Source organism: Haliotis cracherodii, unplaced genomic scaffold (assembly GCF_022045235.1).
Source record: "Haliotis cracherodii isolate W230 unplaced genomic scaffold, xgHalCrac1.p SCAF_23, whole genome shotgun sequence".
NCBI lineage: Eukaryota > Metazoa > Mollusca > Gastropoda > Lepetellida > Haliotidae > Haliotis > Haliotis cracherodii.
In genome coordinates, this window is record NW_027266279.1 from 8,059,449 (window position 1) to 8,074,105 (window position 14,657).

Here is a 14,657-nt window from a genome sequence, read left to right on the forward strand (position 1 = left end):
AAGTACTTAAAGTACTTCGGTCAAATATTGCCTAATGAATAACTTTTGATTTTAAATATGACTTGCATGTTACATCTTCCCTAGGCAAGTCCAGTTTCAACCCTTGCCCAACTTCCAGGTTCGATCGTAGCGCCTCCAGTGGCTATTACGAGTTATGTCCCTTCTATTCTCCTCCTACTGACCAATCAGATTCCATCTCTCATATCACTTGCATTTTCTTCAAATAAAAAGGCGGCGCCCAGTCGACGGCGATCTGCTCGTTAATCAAGATCTGTATTGTAATAAAACGTGTCTTACCCCGCGAAGAGCATCAAATAACTTGAGAACCTTGATTAAAAACATGAAAGAATTTGCAAAATAACTGTCGACGCCCAGCTGGCGGTACACGTGCTTTGCAAATCCTGCAGTCGACGAAATATGCACGCTGAAATCCATGTTATACGAACCGGATGTCTGGTTCGTTACGCGATTTTGATTGGAATATGCATAGACTCCTTAGTCCAGGAAAAAGTAACTCCACAATTGCAGCCTAGTTCGGCAAAGGTCGGAACTGGACTTTTATAGTCAGTTAACTCCCTTGCCCCGGGAAGATGTGCATCTTCAAAATATACCCAAAGTACGGACGAATGCGTATGTAAAACCATTTAAATAGTATCTGGAATATATATGCCTATGCCTGTTTGCGCTTAGACAGAACCCAGTCGCAAAACTGCCCACGAGAGTGGCACGAGTCGCTATTTGGCTTGTCCCAGAATGACACGTGTTGGCCACGAACGGTTTTTGAAGATGCGAGGTCGAGATAAGGTGATTGAAGCGCCCGTAATATACTCATAAACTTGTTTGATCCTTCTGAATGAAAACAAACGATAACCGCAATGTATACAAAACTTTATTTTTTAGAAAAACAAAAAGGGTATAACAGAGTAAACTCTCCTACAGAATGGGATGGTATGTGGTTTTCCCAGAACATCCATTTAGGTCCAAACAATGGAAAAGGAAGATGTTTGGGTGTTTTCGTGTATTCTTCTCTTTGCAAGAGGATTTAAGTGCATCTTGAAAATATTCCAGTAAGGGTTCGACTGGTGCATAGACTCGGACAGGACAGCAAGCGTGGGTAGAGCAACGAGACAGGATAATTGTCAATTTATATTATTAAACATACCAAGTTTTGCATTCTGATTTCTCGTAAGACCATTGCTGCAATATTGACTGTGTGGTACATGTAAATGTAGGTATTCTTGTCTTACCTGCTCTGTCGTAAATGTAAATGTAGGTATTCTTGTCTTACCTGCTTTGTCGTATATGTAAATGTAGGTATTCTTGTCTTACCTGCTCTGTCCTATATGTAAATGTAGGTATTCTTGTCTTACCTTCTTTGTCCTATATGTAAATGTAGGTTTTCTTGTCTTACCTGCTTTGTCGTATATGTAAATGTAGGTTTTCTTGTCTTACCTTCTTTGTTCTATATGTAAATGTAGGTATTCTTGTCTTACCTTCTTTGTCCTATATGTAAATGTAGGTTTTCTTGTCTTACCTGCTTTGTCGTATATGTAAATGTAGGTTTTCTTGTCTTACCTTCTTTGTCCTATATGTAAATGTAGGTATTCTTGTCTTACCTTCTTTGTCCTATATGTAAATGTAGGTTTTCTTGTCTTACCTGCTTTGTCCTATATGTAAATGTAGGTATTCTTGTCTTACCTTCTTTGTCCTATATGTAAATGTAGGTTTTCTTGTCTTACCTGCTTTGTCCTATATGTAAATGTAGGTATTCTTGTCTTACCTGCTTTGTCGTATATGTAAATGTAGGTATTCTTGTCTTACCTTCTTTGTCCTATATGTAAATGTAGGTATTCTTGTCTTACCTTCTTTGTCCTATATGTAAATGTAGGTATTCTTGTCTTACCTTCTTTGTCCTATATGTAAATGTAGGTTTTCTTGTCTTACCTGCTTTGTCGTATATGTAAATGTAGGTTTTCTTGTCTTACCTGCTCTGTCGTATATGTAAATGTAGATTTTCTTGTCTTACCTGCTTTGTCGTATATGAAATGGTAGGTTTTCGGGTAATTCAAACTTGGACCTTCTGTCGAGAATCGACATGGATCGATTTCACCAATTAGGATTCAGGAAGAATTTGGGGTGGTGTTGGTAGTTAGGAATGTGGTAACTTCTCAACTGGTGTAATCACTGTAACTGCTGAATTACTTTATTCGCGGGTTAAACTGGGTAATCTCCAATAAGGTTTTGTCATTGCTGGAAATATAGCATATTTTGAAAACAAACCCTAGATCTAAATACAGTCAGGTGTTGTTGTTTTGTTGTTGTTGTTGTTGTTGTTGTTGTTGTTTGTTTTGTGTTTTGTTCTTTGGGGGTTTTGGGGGGAGGGTGACATTGTGTGTTTCAAAACATCAAGATTTCGAGTTTTGCATCGGGGTTGCAGACTTGAAATGTATAGGTCTTGATCTAAATCATTTCCACTACTTCTTCGACACAACCGAGTAAAAATATCGTTTTTTCAATACCTTTATAAAACTGGTGCAAATGTAGTTTTCATGGATATAAAACATATACAAATCTAGAGCCAATTGAATGGCAACAAGGCTTGGTGATGTCACACAAATTGACATATTTACACAACACTGTTTCTCATACATACACTCCATTCTTGTCAACTCACACGTGGAAAAAAACCAGATGTTAACTTTCAGTTAACAATGTTTCGAGACAAACAGTAACCATGAAACCTCTTAACTCCAAGTCTCCGGAACAACGGCACATAAATAGCGGTATCCACAGTTGGGTGTTTCATAGCTGATGATGATTGTGCCATGGTAATAAGACAACATCGCTCTTAATGGCACATTCTGGAGAGTTCGAGATATGAGGTTTCAAAATATTATAAACAGCTGCATTACAAGAAACCTATACATACTGACTCGTTATGCTAAACATCTTTCATACATCGAAGAGAGACTGAATTATTATGAAAAATAAATGATACAGTCATGCAACCATTTACAGTCGCTTTGTTTTTCTCTTGGAGTTGGACACGAGTTGTATTACACATTTATAATAAAGGAGAAACTGAAGATTTTTGCAATTCTATGCGAGGGAGGATAAGTGCACTTTGAACATATGTACATGTTTGTGTAAATGGAAATATACTACATTGATCACAGGTCATTTAACAACCAAATAAGTAACATGTTCTGAATAAATGTCAACCCTGATATACCGCATCTAAGGGACATTCTCCTCTTGTTCGACACATCCGAACGTTCCATATTCATATAAACAAAGGCATTAATAACTACTGCCAGGGACTACAGACAACTTCGACCTGGGTAAGTATTCGATATAAGTGAATTAGGCATATCCGAAGTGCTTAAAGGCGTGGTCAAATAGAATGGCAATGTGACATGCATTCAAAAGATTATTCCACATCTGAGTGTTGCATTCTATTCCCTGATTGTTTCTGAATTGAACATAAAAATAGATTATAGAAATAAGAAACTGGCCAAACATTTATGTTACAATAAGTAATAACTCATATCTCATCATTCATTATTATATTTATGATACTCTCTTCAGTAAACCTGTGTGTCATTTTAATTACTTCAGTGATCATACTGTTTCAGATCGCGAACGAGAAAAGTCCATTTAAAAAAAAGTCAAACAAAACATGTGTACACTTGTATATGACACAGGATAATTTGTCATACTCTTTGGGAAGAAGTCATTCATGTTTTATCACCATGCCGTTACCGGCTTTACGTGTCGTACATCGCAAGCGTCACGTTTTTACGTCAGTAACATCGCGTTTAGTATGCCGTAAGCGTCACGTTTAGTACTTCGCAAGCGTCACGTTAAGTACGTCGGAAGCGTGATGTCGTTACGTCGCAAGCGTCACGTGTTTACGTCAGTAGCGTCACGTTTAGTACGTCGCAAGCGTCACGTTTTTACGTCAGGAGTGTCACGTTTAGTACGTCGCAAGCGTCACGTTAAGTACGTCGGAAGCGTGATGTTGTTACGTCAATAGCGTCACGTGTTTACGTCAGTAGCGTCACGTTTAGTACGTCGCAAGCGTCACGTTTTTACGTCAGGAGCGTCACGTTTAGTACGTCGCAAGCGTCACGTTAAGTACGTCGCAAGCGTGATGTTTTTACGTCAATAGCGTCACGTTTAGCACGTTGCAAGCGTCACGTTAAGTACGTCGCAAGCGTGATGTTTTTACGTCAATAGCGTCACGTTTAGCACGTTGCAAGCGTCACGTTAAGTAGGTCGCAAGCGTGATGTTTTTACGTCAATAGCGTCACGTTTAGTACGTCGCAAGCGTCACGTTTGAACGTAAGGAGCGTCACGTTTAGTACGTCGCAAGCTACATGCCTTTACGTCAATAGCGTCACATTTAGCACGTCGCGTCACGTTTTACGTAAGTAGCGTCACATTTAGTACGCCGATAGCGTCACGTGTTTACGTCAATATCTAACATCCCTCTGGTTTATTGCATTCATCTTAATACAATCAAATAGTGTGGTCTTAATATATACAGAAATTGTTTCAGTGTTCATATATTATTATCAGGGTGAATGCGACAAGGAAGAATATGTATCCACGAATTATTCAAATCTATATTAATAATGGTAAATATAAACTGCCGGACAAAAGAAAGTATACACCCATATTTGGTGCTAGCAAGAATGAGACAAACAAGAAATGGTAACTCGATGGTGATGTATTTGATACGGGCATTATAGTTGTGTTTTGGACCTTAGGTTTACAGGGTTTGCCTTCAGTCTGGTAACGTTTTGATAACGTTTGTAGTTTTTATGTCAAAACCCATTTTCAAGTGGATACCTTCTTTTGCTGGCAGTTTTCATGTATCGTGTATTTATCCAAGTACATGTTTCCTGGGTAATTATACACACAGCCATCTGACGAAATATACGAGGATACTCATTCCTATTCTTAACAACACCGTTCATGATCTATATAAATATATCGTTAATATATATCAATATACTGTCACATATCTATGTATATACATTATCATGTACAAGCCATAACGACGCAACGACCAAAGAAAAACATTCGAAGAAATTAATGTATTAGCATATATGAACGACATACTATACACAGGATATACATGTCTCAAATAAATACATGTTTCAAAAGCACCACTGTACAAACAGCCTTTGGGGATTCTCGGGGAACATTCCAAACCAAAGCCAAAACCACCAACTTTTGAAAACGTACTGCAGATATGCCTATGTACACAATATCAACTGAAGACGATAAGTACACATCAGTACAGCCATGTTACATGGAGTCATCCACACTCCTCCTTAAACTCCAGGTTCAGGGTATATATGTAACGGGAAACTAAACCTGAGGCTTCTAATTCTGGTTGTTAGTCTGTCTCCCATGTCCTAGAAAATATATTTTAAATGGAGTCCAACTCAAGTTTAGAATGACTAGCAAGTCTAGATTGTCTCAGCCTAAAATTCAGGACTGTTCTGGGTTCCATTTGAATTTTACGTTATATTGACATTATGACCAGGGAATTTTGGACTGCAGAAACCCGCTATGTGAAAAAAGCCACACGGCATTATAACGAGGTAGGACGTCTGTACTATTATTCTTATTTTGTTCTTATACTAGGGGCACGGGTGGCCAAGTCGTCCAAGGCGCCGAGATTCGCTGCGCAGAGTTGCGTCCCTTTGGGCACGCCAGAAACCTATGATTGTGGGTTCGAATACCGGTTCGCCCCGATTATATTTGTAGTTTTGTCAGCATACTACCGTGCTCGTGGGTTTCACCAACGTGGTAAACGTCTGAGACCTGCATCACTTCGGGCTTTCCTCCCACATTAAGCTGGCACGCCGTCATATAGCTGGAATAGTGTTAAAAGCGGCGTTTTTACCCAACTCACTCACTCACACTCACTCTTATTCTTATCTGCAGACTATGCATGTGAACAGGGCTACCAGGACCTTCATGACAGTGTCTCAAAGTCGAAAAGACAACCCGGATTAAACATTAACATGACTTAGAGAAATACAAACCCAACCAATGAGATGTGTGCCATTTCCTTTCATGACCATATTCAGGTTTAACGCCGCTTTTAACAGTATTCCAGTTATATCGCGGCGTGTAAGCTTAATGTGGGAGGAAATCCCGAAGTGATGCAGGTGTATAAGTATTAAATATATATAAAACAGAGTCCAGATATTCGTGCTTGTCAAAACTCCTTTTATCAACACAATATCTTTCGCCGTTCAACTGCTCTTCAGGTATATTTATGTATTGTTAAAGGAGATTTTATTTCTTGGACTAAATGTTAGTCTAACTGGTGTGAGTTTACTCAAAAGCACATGGGAATATATTCATATTGAATCTTTCATAACTAAAATTCTGATAATTATGATATTGAACATATGGACTGTTTACAGACTGATAATTCTTCACACTGTACACAGCAAACCACGTGTTGGAAAGATCATTCTCAAAATGTCAACAAAGCCGCAGCTCATATTTTGTTGCCTCCCAAACTGTGAATACCTGATGCGGGATTTAAGTAAGTACCAAAATCACCACATTTGTGTTAGAAAAACATTGACAGGTAGAAAGTTTAGAATTAGTATAAAGACATTTTAAGTCAATGTAACACAAGCACTCAGTTAATTATTGAAAGAAAAATATAAGTATAAATCTATGATTTTATTTACACCACATTATGATAAAAATACCCATCCCCTCCAAGTTAATATATGTTTCTTGTTGCTGAAACTCGATGAAGTACTGTTAGTAAGGTGAATGTATGCATGGATCACGAATGTCATCAATGGACTTCCATGGTCACTGAGTCAGTGAGTACAAACACATCTAAACAATACCATCTAAACATAGTCATAATATCAATATAGTACACAACGTATATTTTAGTCTGTTTGTAATTGTGTTAATCAGATCCATCTTCGAACCCAAACACCACCTGGTTAATCCGGCTCGACCCTGTCCACATTAATAAGATAATATTTAAGTGACTGACGACCTTATCTTTGATAGTTTAAATTCAACTTTGAGTTCATGTCATACTAACAGCTTTTTATGTTTCTAATTACCGCTTGGAATAAAAGATCATTGTCAAAGTCGACATGTTGCATACCAAGGTCAAAGGGCAATTACTGTACATCTCAAGGTATTTATCCTATTTAAAATGTTACCGGATACCGCTCACTGTTTGGACATCGAAATAATACCTAGAATATGGAAATAGATAATTATGCTTGTTATGCATATACACTATGAAAAGACCCTGTTTTAAAATATGGAATTTCCACATTTTGTAAGAATGTGAATTCGATTTAACACAGATTTCAACAATATCTTAATGATTATTTGGTTTTCCAGATTTATGAGTTAAACACCAAAGGGATGCATGTCTAAAACGTTTACCGTTTTGATGAAATAATTCTACTCAGGACACATTTTGGATTTGAACCAACAATCATCGGAACCTGGCATGCTTAAGGGACGCAACTCTGCACAGCGAAATCTAGTGGTTCAGACGACCTGTGCTCCGTAATGTACATGTGTAAATATGTACATGATATACATTCATTTTTTAAATTATACACGTGAATCTGTAGCACATATCATCCGGTTCGTACCTCGTGTAGTTGATTAAATTTTGGCATACTTCAAAGAACACAACGTTTACACAACCAACCAATGGTACAAGAGGCGTCTGACGTCATGAAACCATATAAGGCAGTATCATCTTTACAAAATGATGGATGATCTCCAGAAACCTCCGATTCCCGAACAAAGATGCACACTGTCCGATCAACGTCGATTGCTATGAATGTAGATCTTGCTAAAATGCCGCAGGTGATGGAGTGATGTCGATACAAGTTGCATAGAATTAGGAAATTGAAGTTGAATCAAGAGATACAGTTAAGCTTCAGCAGCAGGATTCAACATCATCCTCTCTTCGATGTCTTTCCACCTCATCACTTTCTTGTCGTGGCCGTAGTTGGACCCAACTGTGTGTGTACTGGACCCCCCTCCACCCAACTGGACCAACTTCCTCCTCCACAACAAGCATCCTACAACGGGCATGAGGATGAAGTAACCTAGGACAAGCAGAAGGACAACGATGCTGTCGACTCGCATGTTTGCAATGGTTCTGAGCTTGGAGCACTGGACGTGCGATATCACGTTCCCATTCAAGCGTTCCAGTATCTCCACGCACACCAGATACGCCGTGTCTGATTGTAGGTGGGTGAATTCGAACTCTTCCTCCAGCTGGAGTTTGTCGGAAATAAATCGCCCGTAGTTCAGATCCCAGCCAACAAAGATGGCTTCGATTGTGCCGTTTGGTTCGTAGCCCTCGAAGCTCCATTTGATTCCCATTGTTGATGTCGTGCTGTAGAGATGGGTGATGGCGACGTTGCCTGCCGTCACTGTAGTTGCTGCTCGTCCTGGGAAGTGCGCCAGAAGTGGTTGGGACTGGTTCATGAGGTCACGGGTGGGTTCTTCTGACGTCACTTCCGCCAGAAGGAGAAACAACGTGAGTGACGTCACGAAACGTTTATCCATGGTTCCAATGAGTGAATCTCTGAAAAATGACACTGGTTTAAATAAATTAATAAAACTTACATACATATATATACAAACATGATGTCCGATGCAATTACCTATTTTGACTTATACCATATGTTCCCGTGTTTGTAAGTGAACAATTCACATGCCTTTGCATGTGTTTGTGACGGGTACAACCAGGATCGCAGGACCTTTTTCGCAAACACCTTGTATCATAATTATTTGATGCTCATGATTTAGTCGGAATCGTCCGGTCGACTCTGCTAATATTGAAAGGGTTTTGTCGCTTCTATTATGATTGTTTGATAATTGGTCTCATTGTGGTGGGGTGTGGATCTGAAACGTATTTATCCTAATATTAAAAGCAAGACACAAGATTATGTAGCTCACCTTTATCTTTCCGGAACATTTGGGTAAAAACGAATATTCAAAATTAAAGTGACAGAGGTTTCCTTGCAACAAAACGATTTGGAGAAATTTCAAATCTGTTTTTTTTCGTGTCTTTCAATGGCTTTTGAAATTATGCACATAAGAGAGAGCATTTAGGGATGTTAACTTCCATAAATTTTATTTTCATATGTTTATTTTCGAATTTCGATTGCGACTGAGTAGATATAATTAAGTGTGAAATCAACACTCACACATTCGTTGTCAATTGAGTTCGATCCCCAGCCGCGTCATACCAAAAGGCGTTAAAAGATGGTACTTGTTGTTACCCTGTCTGGCGCTCGACATTAAGGGGCTAAAACAAGGACTGGTTGGCTCGGAGTCGGTATACTGTGTCTGAGTGGGGTATCCATGTTAAACTGCGGCATGGTATCTCAGTGAGCTAGCACTATAAATCGGCATCAGTCCGGACTAGTACAATCAGCCACACACACACACACACGTGCATGCACGTCGCTATATAAGTGCAATAATCTTGGACGCGACGTTAAAACCAATTTTACCTCACCTTCCCATTGATCTGTATTGAACAAATCTGGTCATGGGCTTAAGACAATCCATTTACCATTGTTCGTCTATCCATGCTGTGAAACGGGGTAACTCTATACCCCCACTGATTGACAGATATCGACACGTCACCTGACAAGTAACATACACGCCCACCCAGGTGGCTGATGTGTCTTGTGCCACACGGGAAGGCGTCCTCAGCCTCGGAATCAGCTGGCTGACTGTCGACTCGGGGTTAATTAATAATGATTTCGAGACGGACGGTCTGGTTTAATTTCTCCCTTGATGATTGCTATTTACAATCGGAATTCCCTTTGCTTACCGTGCTGTACATGTCAGACACGATGTCATGGATCACGTAAGCCTATATCATCATACGATCACGGAGTGAGTGGGTGAGTATGGTTTTACGCCGCTTTTATCAATATTCCAGCAATACCACGCTGGGGGACACCAGAAATGGGCTTCACACATTGTGCCAATGTCTGGAATCGAATCCGAATCCGGCTCGACGAGCGAACGCTTTAACCACTAGGCTACCCGACCGCCCCCGCATAATGTGTCTGTGTGTGTGTGTATGGGTGTGTGTGTGTGTGTGTGTGTGTGTGTGGGTGCGTGCTCTATCCACTACACCACGGAGGCGGTCTCCGGGCAGACACTCTATCCACTACACCACGGAGGCGGTCTCCGGGCAGACACTCTATCCACTACACCACGGAGGCGGTCTCCGGGCAGACACTCTATCCACTACACCACAGAGGCGGTCTCCGGGCAGACGCTCTGTCCACTACACCACGGAGGCGGTCTCCGGGCAGACGCTCTGTCCACTACACCACGGAGGCGGTCTCCGGGCAGCCACTCTATCCACTACACCACAGAGGCGGTCTCCGGGCAGACGCCCCGTACTAGACTACGGAGGCGGTCTACAACACAAAGGAAGCAACACCAAAGATATTTTTCAAATACGTTTTGAATTACGAGCATCTAACTGCTGTGTGGACAATACAATCTTTAATTGAAGGATGATGACGATAATGATGATGATGATGATAGTTTTGACCTTGGTGATGTTGATGTTTCAATTATGATTTTAATTACGATTATTGATTTATTCCTTCATTCGTTTGTTTGTTCTCGTTCGTTCGTTCATTCATGTATTTATTTATTTATATATTTTTTTTAATTTTATGGTGGCACAATACAAAGGCACATGAGTATAGAGCCAAATATTACATTAGGCTCCTAAGTAGAAACCGCCCTGCTTCCCATGGATCACTGATGAGCAATTCCGTTGGGGCAAAGTGGTTATTTGAGCGACATCCTTAGATCAAATAACTCCTCATCACTGAAAGCACAGCAAACAAACTCTGATCGTTTAATGTCACGGCAGGTCAAGGTCATTCCATGCACATCTACCAGAGGTGAGGTGAAATTGGGTTTAACGTCGCGTCCAAGATTATTGCACTTACATAGCGACGTGCATGCACGTGTGTGTGTGTGTGGGGGGGGGGGGGGCTGCTTGAACTAGACTTGACTGATGCCGATTTATAGTGCTAGCTCACTGAGATACCATGCCGCAGTTTAACATGAATTCCCCACTCAGACACAGCATACTGACTCCGAGTAGACCAGCCCCTTAATGCCGAGCGCCAGCAGGGTAACAACAAGTACCATCTTTGAACGTCTTTTGGTATGACGCGGTCGGGGATCGAGCCGGGGATCGAACCTCGGATCTTCCACTCTCCGGGCGGACGCTCTACCACCAGACCACGGAGGCGGTCGCAAATCTACCAGAGTGTCATTATGGGGGCGGGTATTATGGAGTTATAGTCGATTACCCAGGGTACTATATCTCCATTCTGGATAACTACCTTGGGAGACAGTGAAGATACGGGTTAGAATTGGTCATCAGTACCCCACGCGTGTCTTAAGAGGCGCCTATCGGGATCGGGTGGCTGACTTGGTTGATGCACTTCGTTTGTTTGTTTATTTCGATAGTGTGAGCACTATCTCTATCGGGCATGACGTCATACAAAACAACTAGGGCACAGCATACATGGAAACCTCGAAGTCATGACATGGACACCTCGAAGTCATGATATGGACACCTCGAAGTCATTACATGGACACCTCATAGTCATTACATGGACACCTCGAAGTCATTGCATGGATACCTCGAAGTCATTACATAGACACCTCGAAGTCATTACATAGACACCTCGAAGTCATTACATGAACACCTCGAAGTCATTACATAGACACCTCGAAGTCATTACATGGACACCTTGTAGTCATTACATGGACACCTCGAAGAAATTGCATGGATACCTCGAAGTCATTACATAGACACCTCGAAGTAATTGCATGGACACCTTGTAGTCATTGCATGAACACCTTGTAGTAATTGGATGGACACCTTGAGGACATTGCATGGACACCTCGAAGTCATCACATGGACACCTCGAAGTCATCAGGAGTACCGAATACATGTCGAGTTATCCGTATTCGGAGGCCATCCGGGAGGCAACATTAGACTTTATCCCTTAATAATATTCGCATCTGTACTTTTCACCGTTAAATCATGACGTCAAATCGAATCTATCGCGTGAAGCTCAGACCCTTCTTGTGTTTCAATTCGACATGAAAATGACGCGAACCATTTATTCTTTCTTGTCGAGCATATTTGCACGATTCACATAAACTGATCTGAACGGTACAATCTTCTGGGGGGGAGGGGGAGTAGTTGTCTACGGTTTTACATGTAGAATGACCTTTTCGATTCATAAACGTTCAGTAGTGTGATGTCCAAAGGGCACTTGACAAGAACAAAACGCCATATAATCTCCCAACCGCCTTCCACACACGAACCCGCATCGACACGACATCCACGTGCAGTTTGTACTTTCATTTTTGGGAAAGCAGGTTACCTCCTTTTAGTTTAAAATCCGGAAAATATAAAAGCCGACACAGGGGGTTTAAAATACGCGGGCTGGGGTTAGAAATATCATACCTTTTTTCACCGTATCCAGTACAAAGTTTAAAACACATATTATCACGTTACTGTTAACATTCTAACTATTATTGGTTGGTTGGTTGGTTGTTGTTTAACGCCGCACTCAGCAATATTCCAGCCATATGACGGCGGTCTGTAAATAATCAAGTCTGGACCAGACAATCCAGTGATTGATATCATGAGCATCGATCAACGCAACTGGGATACGACGACATGCATCAACCAAGTCAGCGAGCATGACCACCCGATCCCGTTAGTCGCCTTTTACGACAAGTATAGTCACCTTTTACAGCAGGTGTGGGTTGCTGAAGACCTATTCTACCCCGGATCTTCACGGATCCTAACTATCATTAAACTCCCTTATCGTTCAGTAACCATATTTATAAAGAGCTCCACGAAATCCACGTATGATCCACGTGTATGCGTGCGTAAGTGTACGTGAGAGTGAGTGTTGTTTAACGCCGCTCCATACGCCGCGGCCTGTTCATATTCTTTTTTTCTTTCCTTTTCTAAGTTGTAAAAATTGTTTATTACTTAAAAATAACAATGATATGACGTTCAGGAATGATCACCACATTATTAAATGTGTCAATCTAAAAAAGTGAATGAAAATCTAATATGACGTCATATTCAAAGTGCACATAAGAGTGGAAACATAGGGACTATGTCAACACACTCACTACAAACCAGACCCGTGAAGATCCGGAATAGAATAGGTCTTCAGCAACCCATGCTTGCCGTAAAAGGCGACTATGCTTGTCGTAAGAGGCGACTAACGGGATCGGGTGGTCAGGCTCGCTGACTTGGTTGATACATCTCATCAGTTACAATTGTGTGGATCGATGCTCATGAGGTCCATCACTGGATTGTCTGGTCCAGACTCAATTATTTACAGACCGCCGTCATATAGCTGGAATATTGCTGAGTGCGGCGTTAAACAACCAACCAACAAACAAACAAATACTACAAACCACCCATAAGGATATGCAGTGTCATTTTTTTCAGAGACAATATTTTTGAATGATTTAATCTTTAACATGTTTTTTATTGATGAATTTCCAGCTAAATTTCTCAAATCAAACTGTACATATTCGACCGTGAAAGACGACACGACCACCAAGTTCTTTTAATCGTCTCTTTCAAGCATGATCGCTGGGGCCAACAGTCTTACCCGGAATCCCCACTGGTCTGTAAGCACTAACATCCAGATTGTTCTGCGTCGTAAAATATGAGTTAGCAGCCATCAAAGCGGGTTTTGAATGAAAAGAATCAAATTTATTAGGATTGCCAATTAGCCGAGCCTGTCCCCTTTTAGCGACCGGAGAGGACCACCTACTCCCTTAATGAGTTTGACCTTCTCGTGTAATCTCGTGTAATCTCGTCCCGGTCTCTCGACGCAACGGGAATGCCATGCGTTGATATAATAATGCGGCGTGGAAGATCGTATCAAGTGGCTAGGATCAAGCATCAGGACACATTCACACAAGTGATATTTCGGACTAACACAAGAATACAATGGCATTAGGCTGTCCAATGTAACGTTGCGAGTATATGGCTGCTTATCACGAAATTCTACGACCAAGGTCATTCATTAAAAAAACATATTGATAACTTCATCGAAAACGGGTGATTCTCTCAGGGAGGACACCAACTATAATCACGGGTTCCTTTTCCAGAAGGATCTGAGTATGTGAGTGAGTGATTGGGTTTAACGCCGCTTTTAACAGTATTCCAGTTATATCACGGCGTGTCAGTTTAATGTTGGAGGAAAGCCCGAAGTGATGCAGCGACCATGAGAGGGAAATTCTGTAATCGGTTAGTGATAAGAGATTTAGATAGTGATAGTATTCCGAAAGGATGGCAAATGGCTCCACAGTATAAAGGCGCCGCAATTCACTGTACAGAGTTGCGTCCCTTGGGCACGCCAGGAAGCCATGGTCGTTGGTTCACCAAAGTGGTAAACGTCTGAGACCTGCTTTATGTCGGGCTTTCCTCAAGCATTAACCTGATGCCTCGTGATACAACTGGAAATCTATCAAAGTGACGTTAAACCCAACTCACTCACTAACTCCAGGGTATTTATCAT

At 41.1% G+C, this 14,657-nt stretch overlaps 1 protein-coding gene across 2 annotated transcripts in view; it reads right to left on the reverse strand.

The window, feature by feature from the left end:
• Nucleotides 1–1,497: 1,497 nt before the first annotated feature.
• The window catches only part of LOC139471539 (uncharacterized), a 70,201-nt gene continuing 57,041 nt past the window's right edge, over nucleotides 1,498–14,657 (reverse strand). For both annotated transcript variants that reach the window (XM_071253916.1, XM_071253917.1), the window contains exon 3: nucleotides 1,498–8,620. In XM_071253916.1, the coding sequence (XP_071110017.1) occupies nucleotides 7,957–8,601 (645 nt within the window). In that variant the 5' untranslated portion in view covers nucleotides 8,602–8,620 and the 3' untranslated portion in view covers nucleotides 1,498–7,956. The remainder of the gene's footprint in view (nucleotides 8,621–14,657) is intronic.